This window comes from Sturnus vulgaris, chromosome Z (genome assembly GCF_052056855.1).
Source record: "Sturnus vulgaris isolate bStuVul1 chromosome Z, bStuVul1.hap1, whole genome shotgun sequence".
In the NCBI taxonomy this organism is placed as follows: Eukaryota; Metazoa; Chordata; class Aves; order Passeriformes; family Sturnidae; genus Sturnus; species Sturnus vulgaris.
The window spans coordinates 73,837,970-73,858,360 of NC_142283.1; the positions used below are offsets into that span (position 1 = coordinate 73,837,970).

At 44.1% G+C, this 20,391-nt stretch overlaps 1 protein-coding gene across 3 annotated transcripts in view; it reads right to left on the bottom strand.

The window, feature by feature from the left end:
• DNAI1 (dynein axonemal intermediate chain 1) overlaps positions 1-20,391 on the bottom strand; it is a 144,180-nt gene that overhangs the window by 27,004 nt on the left and 96,785 nt on the right. For 2 of the 3 annotated variants that reach the window (XM_088157069.1, XM_088157068.1), the window contains 3 exons: positions 16,305-16,453; positions 15,366-15,465; positions 1,974-2,159 (listed from right to left, as the gene is read on the bottom strand). In XM_088157069.1, the coding sequence (XP_088013195.1) occupies positions 1,974-2,159; positions 15,366-15,465; positions 16,305-16,453 (435 nt within the window). The remainder of the gene's footprint in view (positions 1-1,973; positions 2,160-15,365; positions 15,466-16,304; positions 16,454-20,391) is intronic. The other variant, XM_088157070.1, reaches the window with a different exon arrangement.

The window sequence follows — 20,391 nt, forward strand, 5'->3', positions numbered from 1 at the left end:
GGCTGCACTTGTCGGGGCAACCCCTGGTATCAGCACAGGCTGGGCATGAACAGATGCCCTGCCCAGAAGGGCTTGGGGGTGCTGTGGGTGAGAGGCTGGACATGCCCTGGCCATGGCACTCTTAGCCCAGAGAGCCAAACGTGTCCTGGGCTGCATGCAGAGCCCCGTGGGCAGCAGGGCAGGGAGGGGATTCTGCCCCTCTGCTCTGCTCTGCTGAGACCCACCTGGAGCACTGCATCCAGAGCTGGGGTCCTGCTGGAGTGAGCCCAGAGAAGGCCACCAAGATGATCAGAGGGGTGGAGGATCTCCTGTATGAGGAAAGGCTGAGAGAGCTCATATTTTTTTCCAGGCCGGAAAGGAGAAACCTTCCAGTACCTGAAGGGAGCCTACAAGAAAGATGGAGAGGGACTTTTTATAAGACATGTTGTGACAGAATAAGAGTGGATGGCTTCAAATTGACAGTGAGTAGGTTTATATTAGATACTGTGAGGGTGGCGAGGCACTGGAACAGGTTTCCCAGAGAAGTTGTCAATGCCACATCACTTGGAAGTATTCAGGGCCAGACTGGATGGAGTTCTGAGCTACCTGGTCTAGTGGAAGGTGTCACTGCCCAGGGCAGGGGTTTGGAACTAGATGGTCTTCAAGGTCTCTTCCAACCCAAACCATTCTATGATCCTGGACCACAGTACAGTATTGCTGGGTGCTGGTCAGTCCACAGCTGGGATGAAGAGAAGAGCATCCACATTTATGTGTGTGTGATTTCCCTCCACTGCTTAAGTCCTTGTGCAGGCAAGGTCCATGGCAGACACTGTGCTCACCCATGCCCGGGAAGGACTCATAGAGCATCAAGGAAACTTATCCTGAGTCAATTTAATGACAACCCAGAGAGTTTCGACAGTCTCAGCCTGAAGTTTTGCTGGAAATAGAAAAGTGTGAAGCATATGAGAGATTCTTCTCACAGCTTCCGCAACTCAGCTGCAAACAAATTGCCATGCTACTGTTTTCTATGCCCTCTCTGCGCAGGGAAGACTCACATTTCCATTGGCAGCCAGATGAAGGAACCTTTTAAAAATCATTCTGATGTGGAGTGACACTGGTGTGATTAGTTCCTGACCAAAGACCCTGCCTAATAGAGCAGATTAGTAGAGTATATAAAACATTTTGGAGTACATAAATAAAAGATGATCATCTTGAGAGATTGCTTTCTTGGAACAGTTCTAAAAAGTCTGAAACTGAAAGACTCCACTTAACACAAGACAACTGGATATGAGAATTACAAGAGTGTAAAAGGACATTGCATTTACAGCTATTCAACTCATAGCTGGATGAAGACCAGAAAGAAAATTCAGTAATAGATCCACATAAGAGATGTTGTCATCCTTCACAATTGGCCTTCATGGATGAGTGAAAAAAACACTTCACCAACCCACAGAGGCATATGTATCTCCTTGCTGTCACTCAAGGCAAGGATCCCAAGTCTCCTTGCATATTAAAGATACTGCTTGCTCATTTACAGGAAAGTTGATATGGTGGTCAGGAGACAGGCTCTGATGCAGGAGCACAAGAAGACAAGCAGCACGGTTTCTGTGGGAGGACTTGGGCAAGAGTTGGGTTCTCCTTTACTTGATTTCAAGGAGTTTTGCAAATAAAACCCAAAACTCAAAAAATACGTGAACTCTGGGAAACAAATGAACATCTACAGACCTTTCCTGGACGATGGTGACAACTGGGGACAGCAAATCCCCTTCCTACCAGTCCCCACTCTTTACCAGGAGCAAACTGAGTCCTCTTGCTCAAATAGGAACAGACACAAGGATTTAACATCCCAGACATCCTATCCGAAAGGCTTGAGGTAATTGTAAGTACCTTGCTAGAGAGAGGAGCTTTGCCAACACCATTGTATGGAAGGAGAGGGAACAATGACAAGGCCTGAAGAGATCTTCTGTGGTTGGGGGAATGCAGCTTAACCTTACCTTGGGCTTCTTGCGCAGATTGGGAGAGAGCTTCAAGCAGGTGATGAGGCCTCGTTCGTCTCCAACAAGGATGATAGGGTAGACAGGATTAAACTGGATATGTGTTGTTTTATTTTTCTTCCTGGTCACCACTAGCTGGGTGCAAAGAGGTTCAAGCTTATTAATGTTCAGATCAAACACATGGGCCTGGGGGGAAAAAAGCAAAGAACACAAAAGGGATTAATTAGGCAAGAACATCTCTCTGACAGAATGATGGCTGGAGAAATCAGAAAGAAAAGATTCTGTTGCAAAAACGTCCCAGCTACAGCACAAAATTACCATCTGTGCTCAGGGCTGTGGTCTTCTTTTAAGTAACCAGTCTGCAGAAGTCAGCTGCTGCTTGTGAGCAACTGCCTCCCTCCTGCAGGGGCTCACGGACAGAGGACCATGTCCCTGCTGTGGGTGCAAGCCTTGGCAAGACTCCAGCTGATCTGGGCTGAAGAAGGCTCAGAGCCAGCACTGCTAACCCCACAGACCTTAATCTCCCTTCTCAGTGCAAGTAATGAGACAAACAGGTGTTAAATCAGAGTCTAACACAGATTGATGCCCAAAATGGGGAATGCTGTCAGAAATTGTGATTACTGCTTATTACAGAGCTCTCTAACATTTTCAGCTTAATAATAACAACAACAATAAAGACACAAACCACTAAGTAATGGGGAAGTGATGGGAGCAGCTGTAGTATGATTAGAGTGTACTCTGGGGTAATGCCAGAGAAGCACTGGACAGCTTGGCAGCTCGCTCCAGCCCAGACAATATACCTGCACACAAGTCCTTCTTCCACAGCATCAGGAAAAGTGCCAGGTAAAGATTAGCAAAGCAGGAAAGGTGAGGATGGAGGGAGAGAGGCCTGAGGACCCTCTCAGGCATGAGTCCCACTGGCATGGACTTCAGACCTCTGGCCCAGTGACAGGCTTGCCACATCCCCAGCTGCACAATAATGCACATTTCATTGTGCAGAGGAAAGAGTGGCAGTTACTCAAGAGAAAGAATTAACTAAACATTATCTCCCAATAATTGCAATTAGCTCCAGTTACTGATACGGACTGCAAAGGCTAATAAAACATGATGTGCCTCTCTTCCCCAGGGCTGAGGTGAGCCATTTCCAGCACCCTGGATTTCTACCTGGTATCCACTATGAAGACTTTCAGCCTTATGTTTCTCTTCCCTTTTCTGTCTTCAGAAAAACTAGGAAGAGAATGCTTTATGCTAACAAGTACAGTGGGAATATGGAGGAAATTAGAACTGAACTACTTGTAAACCTCCTTCCAGCTGTGTCTTGTTTACCAGCACTTGAGAGACAAAGGAAACATGTAATTTCAACAGTATACCATGCTGACAATTTGAATCTAGGAATTATCTGAAATCAGACAATGCTACTCTATAAAAGCTTATTCCAATGAGTGTTGAAGGTATCAAATCACTACATGTACTTTCCCATTACGCACCAATGAGTCAGTGAATTTTATCTGAATCCATTTATAGCATAGAGCTGGGCCATGTGCAAGCACATGTCCCAGGCAGTCTCATGAGCTGCTGTGCCTTCACAGGACTTAAAGTCTAGGAATTTGTGATGTCCTTGGTCTGAGCAGGAGAACAAAGGTCTTACAGATGCAAAAAACAAGAAAAGGATCACTGCCTCCAGACTGAAGTAAAATAAAATGGAAAAGTGCTGGAAAAGGGGACAGGGTTGTCAAGACGTATTTTGAAGAAATCCATGACATTACAATTCAAGAAGGGAATACAAAGCATCAGCTACAAACAAGGATTTGCAGTTTGGAGAGCCCTTCCCCAGTCAGCAGAAGCATAGGTGAAAGAACAGCAGCATTTTTATCTGTTCAAATTACTAGATGCCAGGATTACATTGTGAATTTTGACCTGACACTTGAGGTCTCAAAGCCCAGCAAAGGAAACTTCAATTTCCTGCCTCTCGACATAAATCAAGGTGGCTCTTACGGCTTGTACTTTACACCTGCTGTCTTACTTACTACCTCAGAAAAGGAACAAGCACTCTTTCAAGCATACCAGTCTCCTATGAGCCACACTCATTAAAGATCTGATTTCTTGCCTTCATAGAATACATTTTTATTAATTTAGTAATCTAAGAGCCTGGGAAATGCTCATTGATTGAGCAGCACCATTCAATCTAGAAAAAAAAAAAAAAAAAAAAAAAAAAAAAAGTGACAGTGGCCAGGTTCAGGTTTCTTCTTGGCAGCCAGGTCTGCACTGCTCTCTGTAGGGCTGTCAATGTACCCCCCCACACACAACCTGCCTAGCCCTGCACTAGAGAAAGATGGCATGGCCAAAGGCTCAGTTCTGGAGTGCTGAGCAATTTATATTACTCTGGGTGAGGCTGTTTCTCAAAAATGTCACGAACAGCCCAGACAAGCACAATGCCTGGGACAAGAACTTGAAACCATCAGCAATGTGGAGAAGGTCAAAAGCAAACAAGTTTATGAATGTTCCTACTATAAAGCTCCTCTTTTATGAGCTTCTAAACAAATGGGCTTGTTTTCCTTTGCCAAGGGAATCGTGGAAAAGAACAAACTATTTCAGTTCTTCAGCTGGAAACATCAGCCTCCTATCAGCTGTCAGACACACCAGATGGAGGGGTGGGCCATGGGCACTGAGAAGGACTTCAGAGGCCTTGATTTAGAGTCTCCCTCACTCTTAGCAGAAAGGGAAACAGGGTCAGAGCAACACTGGTTTTGATGCTTTGGGAGTAGCCTAAAACAGGCACAGGACTTCCCACAACACTTGAGGCAGGTTAATAGTGCTACAAAGCAGCAGAGCTACATGCAGCCAGCACCATCTGTAGATCTGCCTAGGGCTTTCTGCCCAAAGAATGGCTGATTGAAAACATGCAGTTCTCCTTGACACTCCTAGTCCCCTAGCCTCACAGTCCCTCAACCCCTGCTCTGCTGGGGTGGCTCTGCTCGTGAATTTAAGGATTATGGAGTGGGATCTAGCTGGATCTCCCATCACAGACACTCACTAACAATACACAGTTTTCTCTCCATCCCAGTTCCATGGTGGCCCCTGCCCCAAGATCACTGCTTGCAAACAGAGATGGACTCTCAGGTCTCGTAACATGACCCCTCTCAGAGAATATGACCCAGAGAAGAGCAACCATGACCCACACAAGTACTACCCAATCTCATGTGTAACTCAGTAACAAATTCATGGGGAGCCAGGATGACTAGAACCAGAACCATGTCCAAAACCTCCTTCATGGAGCACAGGTTCCAGGGCAGGCACCCATCCAGCAGCACCCAGAAAAGAACTGATACTCTTACACTGTCAGGTAGCTGGTACAAAATGGCATTTTTATAAAAGCTGTTACTTGTGTCATTATCCTTTCAGCATTTACAAATCAGTGAGAGCCCTCCTCTTTTCTGCCAACTCTGCAGGCCTTTTGTCATGCTGTTGAGGCTGGTCCCTCACTACAGGTGCTGAGACCTCGGGCCATCACATTTGCTCACCCACACTCATCTTAGAGCAATTTAGAATCCACAGAGTGAAGGTTTCAAACCTCTGGTTTTCAGATCTCTTTTCATTTTGGTATACATCAGCAGGGAAGGAAGTAGAAGCCGCCTGATAAACTCATTTAGATACCTTCTGCAGATTCTGTAGAAACAAGCGAGGAATCTGGAGGGCCTGGAACCCTGCTGTTTGCAGACCACAGCAGACACCTTACTCTTTTTCTGCTAACGAGCTAAAAATACAATGGGTAAGGGCATTTCAGTTCTTTTTTACAGAGTACTTAGGAACAATATTTGGTCACTTGCTTAAGGAACACAAATCAGATTCCAAGAACAAGAAACATGGAAAAAGACAAAAAGAGAGATGTAAAATAAATCTGAAAATGTCTGAAATATGAAAGTGCAAGAATTCCCTTCTGTTTCAGCCATAACTACAGGAGAATAAAACTCTGGGCAGTAACCAATTATTCTGACAGCAATTTTATTTATGATCCTTGCAAACCTCTGTGCTTGCTCCAAGAAAGTGCAAAAGAAGATGTAGCACCTTCCAAATGAAGCCCAAGCTGCTGAGTTAAGCAGTTCCTTGCAGCATGGGGATTTATGAGCTGGTATCCACCACAATCAAAAGAAACCTAGACCCACAGTACTGAAGTGATTGACAGGCTGGTAGTAGATAAGCCAGACAGATGTTCAAAGTAAATTTCTTGATGGAAGGGCAGCAATTCTGCTAAGACCCTGAAAACAAGCACTGAATTTAAGCAGATGCCCATTTTTCTCTGAGGACCAAGTGAATTCTGCAGTTTCTGATGCTTTTTATCCAATTAGAACAATTTCAAACTGCCATCACAGTAACAACAGAGTTTCTCTTCATGATTGATGTACAGGCAATAATGGATCTAAGTCTATTGCATCACTGTTGCAGAAAATGTTTGACATAAATGAGCTGCTTTGATGCTTGACTTCCAAACAGCCAGAGAAGAAATCCATCTCAGTCTTACTCAGACCAACAGCTCTTCTGCTATAAATCATGCTAATATGTTCCACCTCCTAAAATCCAGCTGTTCCCTACTGCAACTCAACATAGCTCCTCTGCAGGCATGGCACAGTGATTGTCCAAGGCAAATATCACAGCTCCAGCATCATACCACATTTAGAGTTTTGAACTTATTTTTTCCCACCTGCTCTACCAACCGCACTTAGAGCTTGAACGCCAGCCTAGGCTCTCATCTGCTCAGCACCTCTGGGGTGACTCGGACTCCACTGTCCCTATACCCTTTAGCTCCCTGCCTTGAGGCAATAGGGAGGGGAATGCAAAGGGATATGGGGGGAAGCAGAACCTCTCTGCCACCGCAACAAACTACTTGATTTTTGTGGCCCATGAAGAAGTGAGCTGAAAAGCTACTTTGACCAACATTGCCTTTATATTGTCCTCAAACCCCTACTGAATCTGCTATGGCTGGAGCCTTTTCTGTACTTTTATTCCAGTCTTACAGGCCTTCATTCTCCAGCAGTGGGCTGGACAATGCTAGCATGTTCAAAAACAACCTGATGGCATCCAGAACGAAGACTGAGGGGAAATATATATGTGTGTAAGAACAAGGCAGATATGCCTGGTACCTTGGCAACAAAGAATAAAATCAGTGTAAGAGCAAAAGGTGAGGGATAATTTAATACCATGCTGCCCTTTACCAGTTGACATCTCTTTCAGTGCTTGGCTTTCACTGTCCTTTTGATCGATTTACCTCATTTTCTTGACTGAATCATGATCCCTCATCCATTCGCCAACTCCTCAGATGATTTGTTTCAAACTCTCAGGTAATACATTTAACAAGTGGGCAGGCCACCCCCAGACTCTGTCTCGCACCATGACAGCTGCTGGAGCATGTCAAAGGCACTGGGCAGGCAGGGCAGCCCAGTCTGCCCTGCACTGGAGACCTTAGTTTGCTTGATTCCTATACTGCCACTGCAGCTAGAACAGGTTGCAATACAGTTAATTTTCTCTAGCAGGACATTTTTCACTTACAAATGAATGTTGCAAGACAGTTCTTGGTCCCTCTGACATGCAGGGCAGTCAGAGTCCTGGCAGGAGTAAAGGAGGGCTGACTCAGAAAACATTCATTGCCTTCCTGCTTCTGCAATGACAATACAGGAATCCTGATCCTCAGTGGTCCTGATCATAAAATTCATGGCCCTTCACAACACTTTCATGCAACTGGCAAAAGAATAGGCTCCAGCTCTGTATGTATCTCCAGGTATCTTCAGAGGCAGCTTTCTGCTTGGAGGATGAGCAGGCATGTGTGAAAGCTACTTCTTGGCCTGAGCAAGCCAGGAGCCAGCTGCATGTTCTGAGGTATGGGAGTGGGCTAAGCACATCTCTCTGTCCTGCAGCATCCCAGCCTGGTACTTCAGGGCACATGACACAGCAAAGAAAAGAATGCCTGTCACCTGACTTAACTGTAGGGCTGCATCTCTCATCTTTTCCTCATTCAATAAGAACTGGGTCATTCCCAATTTGACATGGTATGAAAACAGCATCAGCCTTAGGTGATTTGACTCAGTTCCCATAAGTCAGTAAGAAATCAAAGCCTCAGCATGTAGAAGAGCTGCTATTCATTCAGACAAGCCGAGGACCATTTGGCCTCTTCTGGAAACCCAAAGACATTGTTTAGCAAGAAAGTGCTTTTTTGTCCAAGATAAATTCCTTGTCAGTCACCAGTTCTGCCAGACTGGCTGTCTCCTGACTGCCTCAGTGATTAGGATAAACAGTGCACCTGTAAGCATATGCTACATACCCTTCCTATGATCTACCAAACCTGTTACTCTTAAGAACAGCATTAGGTTGATTTTATGTGATACAGCCTCAGTAAAACCTTACTAGACTGCCAGCTCCTTGATCTACCAGTCCTCACAAATAGAACAACCAATGATTTGTCCCAGGATCTTTCTGGGTATTTTGTTTAGGAGGGCTGATCTCTTCTGCACTGTCACAGTACTGAATACTGGGCAGAGTCTTACTTTCCAGTTTTCTGACACTTCTCTACTCTGCCATCTACTACAAATACCTGATAAAGAACAGGGAGATGGTTTCAACAGCCCTTTAAGTGCCTCAAGGCAAATCTCCCAAGGCTGAGCTACCTGAATGCACACCCCAGTTGTGCCAGTACCCCTGTGCTCTCTCTGTTGTAACCCACAGTCAGTGGGTCATTCAGTCCCTGACATCAGGCTGAAACTGTCCTCTCACAGCATGGCCAAGTTCCATCTCTTCTCATGCTGGCAGGGTCCTGGCCATGCCATGCCAGGGAGAGTCAGCAATGCAGCTGGGGAAGGGCAAGGGCAAGGGCAAGCAGTTGCACAAGAAAGGACAGCACCACATCTGATGGGAGAGGCAGCCACTGGTCTCTGCCACCTGCACCCCATGGCAGGCCAGCAAACCTGCTCACAGGGCAGACACTGAACTGTCATGGTTTGGAGATTGGCATTTAAAATGAACCTGCACAGATTGCAGGTCATTATAAAATGCCAAGGAATAAAGATCAAGGTTCAGGAGCCGCTATCTCTGTACAGAAGGATTTGACAGACAGCTCTCAGTGGCTAAAACAGCAAAACAACAAAAATCCAAAGTTGCAAATTCAAACCTAAGTGAAGAGCCATTCCTAGCAGTGAACTAATTAATTAATCAAGAGCAGAGCAGAGAGGGGCAGCTTTATAAACTCTTGCAGATTCTCCTGATGGACTCTGCCCCCAGTAGGTCTTTACACAAAGTCTAACAGATTAATCAACACACAAAATCTTTTGATGCTGTCAAAGCCGATTTTTTGATTCACACATCCATGAAGCAGAAAAAGGCAAACTTGTTTCCTGTGTGCCTGAATGAACTAGTTAACCTCAGTGGATCAGTTTTGTCAAAATGCTGTATTTCCCAATCTGAAAGAGCCATAGCTTTAGTAATGAAAAACTAGCCTGTGAACCTCTTTAAAAAAACAGTTCCTGTAAAACCATTAACAAAAGAGGTTGAAATTTGACTTTGTATTGAAACCAACTACCATGCTGATAAAGTCACCTCACCTGCAATCAGTAGGTATTGGATGTGAGTGAGCAGTGCTGTCCTGAGATGCCCAATGCCCATTTTGAGGCTTGGAGGCCACTAGAGCATGCTGTGATGAGATGGAAGCTACATCAGTATAGAAGTGAGGGCACAGAGCCTGCAATAGTGAACCAAAGTCTTCCAGGCCAGCTTTATTCCTTAAAAACAACTACTAGTGGAGAGAAACGCCAATGCACAAAGAGTCTGGTTGCAGAGGAAGGAGAATGGGGAACAGTCTAATTGGCACAAAATGAAGGCAGCATTAATTTTGGGACTCTGACCATCTATCTCATTGAGCACTGACATGCCACCAGCCCTTGTTCTAAAGCTGACTCTTCAGCAGTCCGCATCAATCTCAAAGATTTAGCGGGGAATAAGAATGAGCCTTTTAGGTTTTGCAGTAGAAGAATATGAACAGTTTTACAAGAAACAGACACTTATGCTGCAAATACCATTTCAAAGCCACTTTAAGAAAGCTCCTACCCACTTCAGCCTGCTCAAAGGCCCTTTTGGCTGATGGCAAAGAGACTCATGCCCATTCAGTCTTTACACCCCTGCAATTGCCCTGGTCATGGTGCAGAGACCAAGGAAAGACCTTGTCTCAGCCCTGAAGAGCTGGTGGTGGCCTCATAAGGTACAGATAATCCCCCTGGGCTACTGCAGAAGGGGAGGAGGAAAGATTCAAATGCAGCAACAGCATCTGTAGTCATGTTCACTGTCCTGACACCTTCGGGTGTCCTGGGTTACAATGTAAAGATGTGCCCAAAAGTATGTATCCTATCACCATCTGTTGCAATGAGATGGGGCAGTGATGCTTATTTCTGTGGGAGATATCCTCTGCTGATGGGCCATCTGATAAAACCAGGTGGGACAGTCATCTTTATCTTTTCCACAACCCATCCTTTCTCCAGGAAGATATCGTCTGTTAATGGGCCATGGAGTCCTACTGCATGACTGATAACATTACATCATCCCATTGGGTCCCACTGAGTGATTGATAAAATTACATCATCCCATTGGGTCCCACTGAGTGATTGATAAAATTACATCCTCCCATTGGGTCCCACTGAGCGATTGATAAAATTACATCCTCCCATTGGGTCCTACTGAATGGCTGATAAAATTACATCATCCCATTGGGAGATGCTCCAGCCACAGGGAGGAGCCAAGCCTTTCCTACCTAGATAAAACCTGAGATGTGGAACACCAAAGCACCCTTTTTTCACTGGATCCCAGAGTAAAACCAGATCTTTCCACATCATCTCTCTGGAGGATCACATCATTCCTTTGGAGGAAAACTGCACCCTTCTAGAGGAGCACTGCTTCAACTGAGCCACATCTGTCACTCCTGCAGCCACCATTTAATGGGACTGCTACCAATGCCCTGACTGACAGGGTGTTAGGTTGTATTCTGACTCTGTCGGTGGTTTTCCTTTGTACTATTGCATGTATTCTATTTTTTCTCTTTTTTCCTTTTAAATTGTATTTCTGACTTGGAGTCTCTCACTGGTTTTGCTTTCAAACCACTATATAGGGCAAAAGCATCAAAAGATGAGAGGCCTGCTGGCACCCCTGATTCACGCCGTACAAGGAAAGGACTAAGTCAAAAACACCCAGGGAAATATTTGCAAATCTGAAAGGTTTAACAAGCCTCTTGTCTGTAAAATCATTCATGCTTTAAAGATAGAGTTTGGCTATTGCTTCAAGTCCATGTTAAATGGGCAGCAAATTTCTGCAAATTGCTCTGTGTATGCTCACACATGTGCCAGCACTAAGAAAGTGCTTCTCTCTTCACCGAGAAAGGATGGGCATCAAGACCAGCTGGCAGATTACGCTTGGCATGTTATCCTGTGAGTTAGATTCAACAGAAAGCTGGTCTTCAAGGCTTTGCATTCAAAACAGTTGTACAAACAGCAAAATAGGTTTATATAAGAAGGAAAGAGCACACTCACTTCCTGAGCAGCAGCATAAACCATTAACTAACAACCTGAAGGTTTGGGTTGTTTCAAGTATTTCACATCTTGAAAGGTCAACAGTCTCACTAATGGGGAAAAGCCCTAGAGCGTATGTCTGACCAGTTTTCTCTGCAGAATGAACACTTGGATGGCATTTATCTTGAGGCTATCAATATTTACTACAGATGGTTATTCCAGCACCTTCCTCTTGCTGTACTAGTATTGAAGAACACAGCCCACAAAAACATGAGAGCAAATGGACTTGTACTGTGTATAAGCCTGTAGTAAAATCCCTAGGATTCTCCTTTTCTCACAGGACATTTCACAGGGTCACAGGATTAGAAGGCAACCCAGGTTGAAAGAGACTCACAGGAGTCTCTAACCTTCTGCTTACAGAAGGGTCACCTCTGAGGACAGATGTGGCTGTTCAGGGCTCTGTCCAATCTGGACTTGAAGCCCTCCATGGACAGAGACTGCACAGCCTCTCTGAGCAAGTTATTTCACTACCTGTCTGCCTTTAGAGCTGAAGTTATTCCATACATCTTGCCCAAACCCCTCATTTCAACTGACTTCAGCTATTGTGTCTCATCATCACTTCATGTGCTACTGGGAAGATCTTGGCTCGAACATCTCAATTACCTCCTAGAAGGTACTGGCAGGCTGGGAGGCTCCTTCTCCAGGTTGAAAAAGCCCAGCTTGACCACACCATCACACCCATTGCTTAGGGCAGTTATGGCCCACAACCTGGGATCCATCCAGGAGGACGCCTGTGATATGAGTCTTCAGTTTTTTTACGAGATGCATGTAACAATTCATGCATGAATTCTGCACACACACAACTGAAGGAAATGCCAACACCATTTCCCTTCTTTAATGAAAATAAGTAAAAGAAGACCAAAAGGAAATTTCAGGTATGACTCCCAGATTTACATGTTTCAATCTTTTTTTTATGCTTTAAGATGGACTTAAAGCAAACTCCCCAGTGCAAATGCTGCTGAATTCCATCCCTTCCATTCTTCTGCCCTCTGCCCTTACAATAAGCTGACCAATATCTCCACATTTCCTGCACCCTAAATGGAAGTGTCCAGGTATTCAAATTCACCTCCATTTTTTTTTAAATTTCCAATGTGGACCTCTCATCCCAGCGAGCCTTTTTCTTCCTGTCAGGCTTTTAGCATCTACAACACAAGGGGTTCTCTTTTATGAATCTCTGTTTATGATCTTTCTGAAATAAAATGATCAGCAAGCAGAGCAGGAAACTAAGGAAATTAACCAGAACATGATGGAGAGCAATAGTAGCAGTTACTATCCACTGCACCAGCAGTGGAATGTGCACACTTGGGTTATTTATGAAGAGCCAGTGTTGTCCAAAGCAGATGCCCAGCTGCCAACAAACACATTTTATCATAATGATCCTGATATTTACAACTTTTATTAAATCCCTACCTCTTGGATTCATGGTGATTAAGAGATTTTTATATTCTAAAATGCCTCAATTTCCAATTCAGTCTTAAGGGGCTCATACACGTTTTGGGCACATAGCATCAGCTTGAATAAGAAAAAGTGTTTTACAGAATACGCCAGGTATCTCTTGAAGACTGCAATTAGGGCCTGGTTTTAAAACCACCTCCAGGCAACCTTCAAATTTTGCAGGCATGATTATGTGCAGATGCCAAGACAGAGGCTGTTTGTAAACAGGAGGCCTTTAATGTTTTATTTTCTGGCTTAATGTCTTATATTATTCTGTTCTGGAGAACCATAGAACATCCTGTTAATGCAGATTTTTTCCCCCAGCATTAATGGAGCCTGCCCTTTGAGAGGCACTGAGTTATTCACAAGAAGTGCACTCTGCTACAAAGTGGAATATGTCCAGAATAGAAAAAGCTGTAAACAACTATTTATTCCACTTCCACTGCAGATCTAGAAGGTTCTGTTCAATAGCAACTACGTTGTGTCTCAGACACCCTGCTGCAGTCAGAGTGGTTAGTAGCTAACACATGGAGTATTCCTATCAGTATCAGCCCTGGCCAGCCTACTGCAATAGGAAGGCAGCTCTTGCCTGGACCTGTCCTGCTAGCCAGCCCAGTTTTAGGCTGCTCCTGGTTGATGGCCACTCTTCTCAGAATGTGGGATAGAAAGCATAAAGCAGAATCAGATCCTATTAAATTAGCTTCTATTTAGGATTACTGAATTATATCCAAGGATAGCCAAGTGAGATACCCTAGGTGCTGTGCTGCCACCACAAACAGGCTTCTGTTTTATCAGCAGCCTCATACAGACTCCAGGTGGATGTTGTAGCTAATGTGGCTAGGACAAGCTGTGGGTGGGATGGGAAGACCCCACAGAGCAAACTCTTGCCAAGACCACAACAGTTTCTTTGCAATAGGCAAAGCTCTGAGAAAGAACTCAAGTGGGATGAAGCATCTCTAGAGATGAACCATCACTGCCAAAACTTGACCACATAAGTAGGAAATCCAAGCACACACAGTGTTTACCCTCCATCTGTTCATGCTTCCCAGGATATATCCCTGCCTGCAGACATCTCCATCCTTTTCCCCACAGTTAGGCACCAGGACACAGCTGTGGTACCCACAGCTCTCTGCCCTGCTCACCCCAGCTCTCAGTCAAAGCTGTGACTGCCAGCAGAACCCTTGCACACACAATGTCACTCCTGGAAAACAAGTCAGAGGTTGTGACTGATGCACTGAATGCATTCACTGCCTTCAAGCAGACCCTTCATTCGGTGTATGGGAGACTGGAGACAGACAGATCCACAAAAGAAGAGCCCACTCCTGGCCCTGACTGTGGAAAAAGAGCATCCATACTCTGTAGGCTGTGGCATCCTGCGGCATCTTCCAGGAGGACCAGGTGACCCACTGAAGAGATTTCTATTGCTTAGGAGAGACAAATTCACAGCCTGAGGCAGCGTATCAGTGAAATTATTTTCTTGCTGTAACATAAAGGTTAAACTACAATAAAGTAGCCAAGGCATCAATTCAATGATAGGGATACATAAAAGCTATTCTTTTGCTAGACTTATTCTGGACAAACTGCACAGACTTTCCAGTTTATACCAGCTAAATATAAAGCTCATGGTAATAGAGCAATGTGCTCTTACAGTATTCAACAAATATTGATGGATAGCTACATGTCCTGGCTACTTGCCAAGCCCAAATTAACCATCTGAACTACTGCAATACATGGCTAGAGGCAACAATATAACTGCCATCATGCCAATATTAGGACTGGTCTACAGAGTTCATTACCAAACTATTACTCTCAGAGACAGCCCCACACGGTGGAAGAATTTTGATTTTATTTAACTGGAACACAGTTCTATTGGCTGACTCTAGGCATATTACTATAATTGATTTTTAAATTTCAGTGTAAGTATACAACCACTTTATTCTATTGTTTCTCTACACCTTGAAAGTTCAGAACTAATGCCTTGATGTCAGCTTGTATAGGGGAGTTCTGATCTGGAACATTATCTCTCTGTCCCCAGGGATGTACTGGGGATTTCATATTGAGGAATTTCAGTGTTTTAGTTGTACCATGTGAAAGCTGCACACCTGCACTCACATTAGCAGGTTAACAGGAGAGCAGGGTGGGACTTTATGCATTTGCAACATCTATTTTGAGAAGGATTGAGAGATTAATGCCCGGGGATGTGAACGTCAAAGGCAGGAAAGCATAGGAGAGGGTGTGTTCCTGCTGGTGGCTTCCTGATATGTTTGGCCAGGATTGGGCTGGCCCATTCCCATGCTCAGCCCTAATCTCCTTTGACTTTCTCTCAGCTCAAATCAGAGCAGTGTTGCTCCCAGCCTCTCACCTGGCCATCAATGGTGACTGCAGCAAACACTGTGGAGGAGTAAGGAGACCATGCAACATCCCCTACAGCAGTACTCAGGTCATAAACAAACATTGGAGTCCTATAAAAAAGACAGAGAGAAGAATTCATGTAAATATATGCCACTCTGGAAGTGTAACTGAGCCATGAACACTTGGATGTTGCAGAAGTGAGAGATGGGGTATTTCTTTATGCTAGAGAGCAACCAGAGTCTGAGCCAAAGGCAAAGCAAAGCTGAGCACAAATAGAAATGGGTCAGAATTTGACCTGCTGCAATGAGAGGTAGCATGTTTCTTTCTTTATTTCTTTCTGAAAGCATTTCGAAAACTTCTTCCCAACACACAGAGCAAGATGGAATCTCTCTGGTTAATATTAAGAATCATACGGGAAAAAAATATCTCCCTTTCTGGACTTTTGACAACAACATTGAATATTAGAGCAGTATTGGCAACAGGAAATATGTGACTGACTGATTTACAACAAAATCAATTTCCTGATTGAAACCAGACATTCCTTAACCACTAACCCTGAACTTCATTCCATATTTTAAAATGTCCCAATTTTTTTTCTTCTCTGGCTCTTAGGAGGTTTATGGCCCCTGAAGCTAGAAGCCAGTCCCTGACATTTCTTTGTAGCATATCTCTGCCACAGTAGTTCCTGCCTGAAGGAAGCCAGATCTGAAGTAAAATGATCAGGCTCTGTGCTGAGATATGCTGTTTGGCAAGTTCCTGGGGCAGCCGATGCTCTATCTTGCGTCTCATACCTGAGGAGTACAAATCTGAGTACAAAAAATAAAAAAGCAATTAGCATTATCAACACCTGGGAAGGAAACTGAGACTGAGGTATGAGCAGAATCAGTATGTGTTACTGGCATGTCAGGCGTAGACCTCCTTGCCCACACTAGGACCCAGCAGGACCTACTTGATAGTGTGATCCCAAATCTTGACTGTCCAGTCAGAACTGCAGGAAATGAAGACTTTCAAGTGGAAGGGATTCCAGCTGACTGAGTCCACAGCCATGTGATGGGCTTCAAACACATCCAGAAACTGGCTTGAATAACTTTTTGAACACTGCAATGGAAAGAACTATTCAGTAATCAGAGCTAGACCTCCTGAAGCTTAAATTCATATAGAAAGATGCTTCTGATGACTGGTATGGCCTCTCAGGATCTTTTGGGCTGGCTGGGAAGAGGCGGCTGGTACTCAGAGGTGCTACTGAAAATCAATAATTTAGCACATGCTGTTTCACCCCACTTGCAGGCAACATCCTGCTTCCCTCTGCAACACACAGAGACAGGAATTTGTCTTGTTGAATTTAAACAGCCAGGCTCCAGAGACCATTCTTGACTGTGGTAGCTACAGTGCCTTCCTGCCAGCCCGGGCTCCTGCTGTGCTTCTCCTGCGTAAAAGGTTCACAAGAAAGGCAGGGGAGAATATCCCTGTGCTGCTCAGATGCACTGTGCGCTCACAGCACCGTGTACTGCTCAGGAGCACAAATGCTCACAGCACTGTGCATTTCAAGTGTCACAGTTAGAACCTCCAGTAACAGTGCTCTGAGCACACAAATGTCTTACTGGCCCCTTTGACTCTTAAGGACTTTGGAAAGATGCTGTAAGTCCTCTCCTGTCACTACCCTGGATAGCCTGCTCGGAGAGCCTGCCCCATTGTATGACTCTGCAACTCTTTCTGTTGTGACCCTTGAGACTTCCCGGAGTGGTGTGAGAACCACAGAGGTTGTCCAGGACTCAGGCATGTTCAGACAGGCCAGGGGGCCCCACTGAAGGGCAGCCAACAGCAGCCTGTGAACTGGACAGCGCCTACACAGACATGCAAAGGTCAGACTAGCAGCATCACAGCTGTGGGTGCTGCGGAATTGCAAAATGAAGGATGTCTTCAACAGCTGGAAACGGAAAATGTTTGGGACCCTTGGAAAAGTTACTTTGTGTGTGAGCTTATGAAGCAGGGAGAAATTAAAATCTAATTGGCTGCAAGGGGATTTGATCTAGATCCTGTCAGTTATGTGTACACAGAAATTTTAGGTTATCCTCCCAAACCTCCTTCCCTTCAAGCATATTTGTCCATTATTATCCATTATGTTTGCATTATCAAATGCCAGCATTAGAGGCTTCCTTCACTGGCAACAGACTCCATCTCACATGAAATGTCCTTTTGCTTGTGTTTTCACACAAGCTGTATCCATACAGCAGTGTGGAGTTGGTTTCAGGGTTTTCTTTGCCTCACAACTGTCACAGCAATGACTTTTCATTACTCCCTACTGAATGCAGCACCACACCATCTGCCCAAGTAGTAACACTGCTGAAGTGTTACATTACTTCAATCCTTGCAAACCAAAAATCTAACTAATCATAAGGCTCAACTGTTTATTACAAGTGACACTGTCTGGGTACTGTTCACTGGTACAGGTACTGGAATAAGGGTGTTAAGCCGTTCCCACAGCAGCAGATCCTACAACCCTGAGAGCCTTGTTGTGGTAAGAAATGGAAACAAGAAAGTGGCTCATGTCCCATTGAGATTTACTGACAGTGTCTATAAGCTTGCTAATAGTTTGTTGCATACTCTGTGTTGCTGCCCCTGCATTTAATTGTGGGACAGAAATCTCCTTAAATGTCATGTTTCATAACATTACTTCATAATTCTTAATGTTCAGCCATCAGGAAAATCAGTACTTGCCTTGTTTTGAAAGTCACTTTACTGGAAACAGAACGGGTCACAAGTAATTAACACAAGAGAGAAGCTGCTTTGCCCATCTGTCCTTTCAAATGTGTGGATTGAAGGTCCTTAATACCTGAGAACTTTGAAGAGCAAGATTTTAACCAGATTTTTCTACCTCAAACAGAACTGTAATGTTCAGTGCCCTGTTTTCAAAGGCTTGTGGGGGTTGAGCCCTTGATCAGTGCTCTCTGGGCACTGGTACAGAAGATCCATCATGCTCTGGGATGCACTGATCCACAGAACTGCTTTTGTAATCTCCATGACAGGAAAAGGATCAGCACTTTTTTCTATGAAATCAGCAGTGAAAAGATTTCTTTGGGGCAGACTCCTACCTCTGTCCTTTGTGAGAAATGAACCTTGCATGTGTGCTTTAGCCTAAAGGCATCCACTGTGCTCCGGCAGTGCCTGCCAGCCCCACACGACATTAACCACAACCGTTATCATTATCTCTGAGTGCAAGATAGGGCTGCTTTCTTCCCAAGATGCATTTTGAAGAAACTGGTATGGCCCCACAAACTTGAGAAAAAGTTCAGAAAAGAAGTATGCTTTAACGAATAAAAACAGCTTCTGAGCTAACTACAAAGCTGGTAAAGTCTTTCCCTACTACTCAGTTCAAGAACCCTACAATTACTAGATATACCAGTATGAAAACAAAACCACTGGAATATGTGACACCTAAGTCCTGACAAGAGAGCCTTGAAGAGGATGACTAGATTCAGAGAGAAGGAATTTGTGCAACCTCTCTGATCTTCTAGAGCACTGCTCGAATTTGCTGGTAGTGTTTTTCCCCTACTTAAGTGATGGTAGACGTGTTTGAATGGTAAACAGTATTTTTATGATGAGACAGAAATGCAAAAATACATCTACGGCAATGCAGGAATCCAGTCAAAGATGACTCTTGACAAGGCTACAAAACATGGGGGAGGAATACTGGGAGAAAAGGAGAACTCTGAATACACAAAACTTATGAATAATCTTCATCAACAGCACTTCAGTTTACGCTAGACATTAGACTGACACAAAACTCTCCCACGTACCCAGTGAATGGGTGATTATTACTGTCCTTATAAGGTAGAGGGTTTCTTCAGTTCACTAACAGCAATACTGAGAATCTATGCAATACAGAAATCCAAGAGCAATTTTCTTCAGAGAAGGTTTGCATCTGGCAACAGAAAGACAGTGCTGCCCAACACTGGCACTTCCAGGCAACTCAGGACATCGAGATCCTCTTCAGAAACAAGATTCAAACATTTCCCATGTTGTGGTGGACAAGCTGTCACCAGCTACACCAGAGACTCTCCTGGTCAGCTCAGTGGCTGCTTGTAGAGATCTGCAACAGAAATGCTGAGATTTCCAGAAGGGCTCACAAGTGAAAACCAAGGTACATGAACACATCAGGAGGAACAAAAGAAAAAGGTAAAAGAAAGAACCTGTGGTAATTGATGAAAAATACAGTCAGTCCAGCAACCAGACAAACAGACAAAACACAGACAGAAGCTCCAAAGATAAGGTGGTGAGAAGATGAAGAACAGAACTCAAACCATAAAATATCCAGACTTTGCCTAAGACAAAACAAGGCTAAACACCGAGGCGAATGATCTTTCTATTACTAAAGGGTCACTGGAAGTCAGAGCCTGTCCAGAAAACATTTTTTCATCCTCTTTTAGGGAAAACTCAAGAGACGTGATAAGGATTCAACAGCCACCATTCTCTGTCATCTGTAATAAAAATAATAATCCTGTCCCGGACCAAAAGATACAAATGTTCTGGTATGTACTATAAGAGAATGAGTATGAGTGAAATTACGTTTAAAATTAGAATAACCTTTTCTTCTAGTCAGTCTTGCAGTAGGTTTTATTATATTCATTTTTTACTCTCAAGAAAACTGCCTAACACTGAAAGCCTTTCTTACATGAGTGTATTCAAATTTCCTCACAATTTTTCTGTTGAAGGCCTGTTTATTGGAAGTTATTCTGACCAAAGACTTCAAGTCACAATGTTTCAACATGAATCTTAGAGACCATAGTTTTTGATGCCAAGCTGAGCAATTCCTAAACAGCAAGCAAGATATGCAAAAAGCATTCAGAATTGTGTTACAGAATCATATTAATGCAGAAACAGTTTCTCCTCTACAAAAAAGGGCAATAGATTGGTCTGTGTGTAATTTAGATAATGATTTCTTGGCTTCAGAAACACTATTAACTAAGCCATTTTCAGAACTTCACCATAATTGTTCTGCAGCTAAAGAATTAACATATTATCACACTATTTGTGGG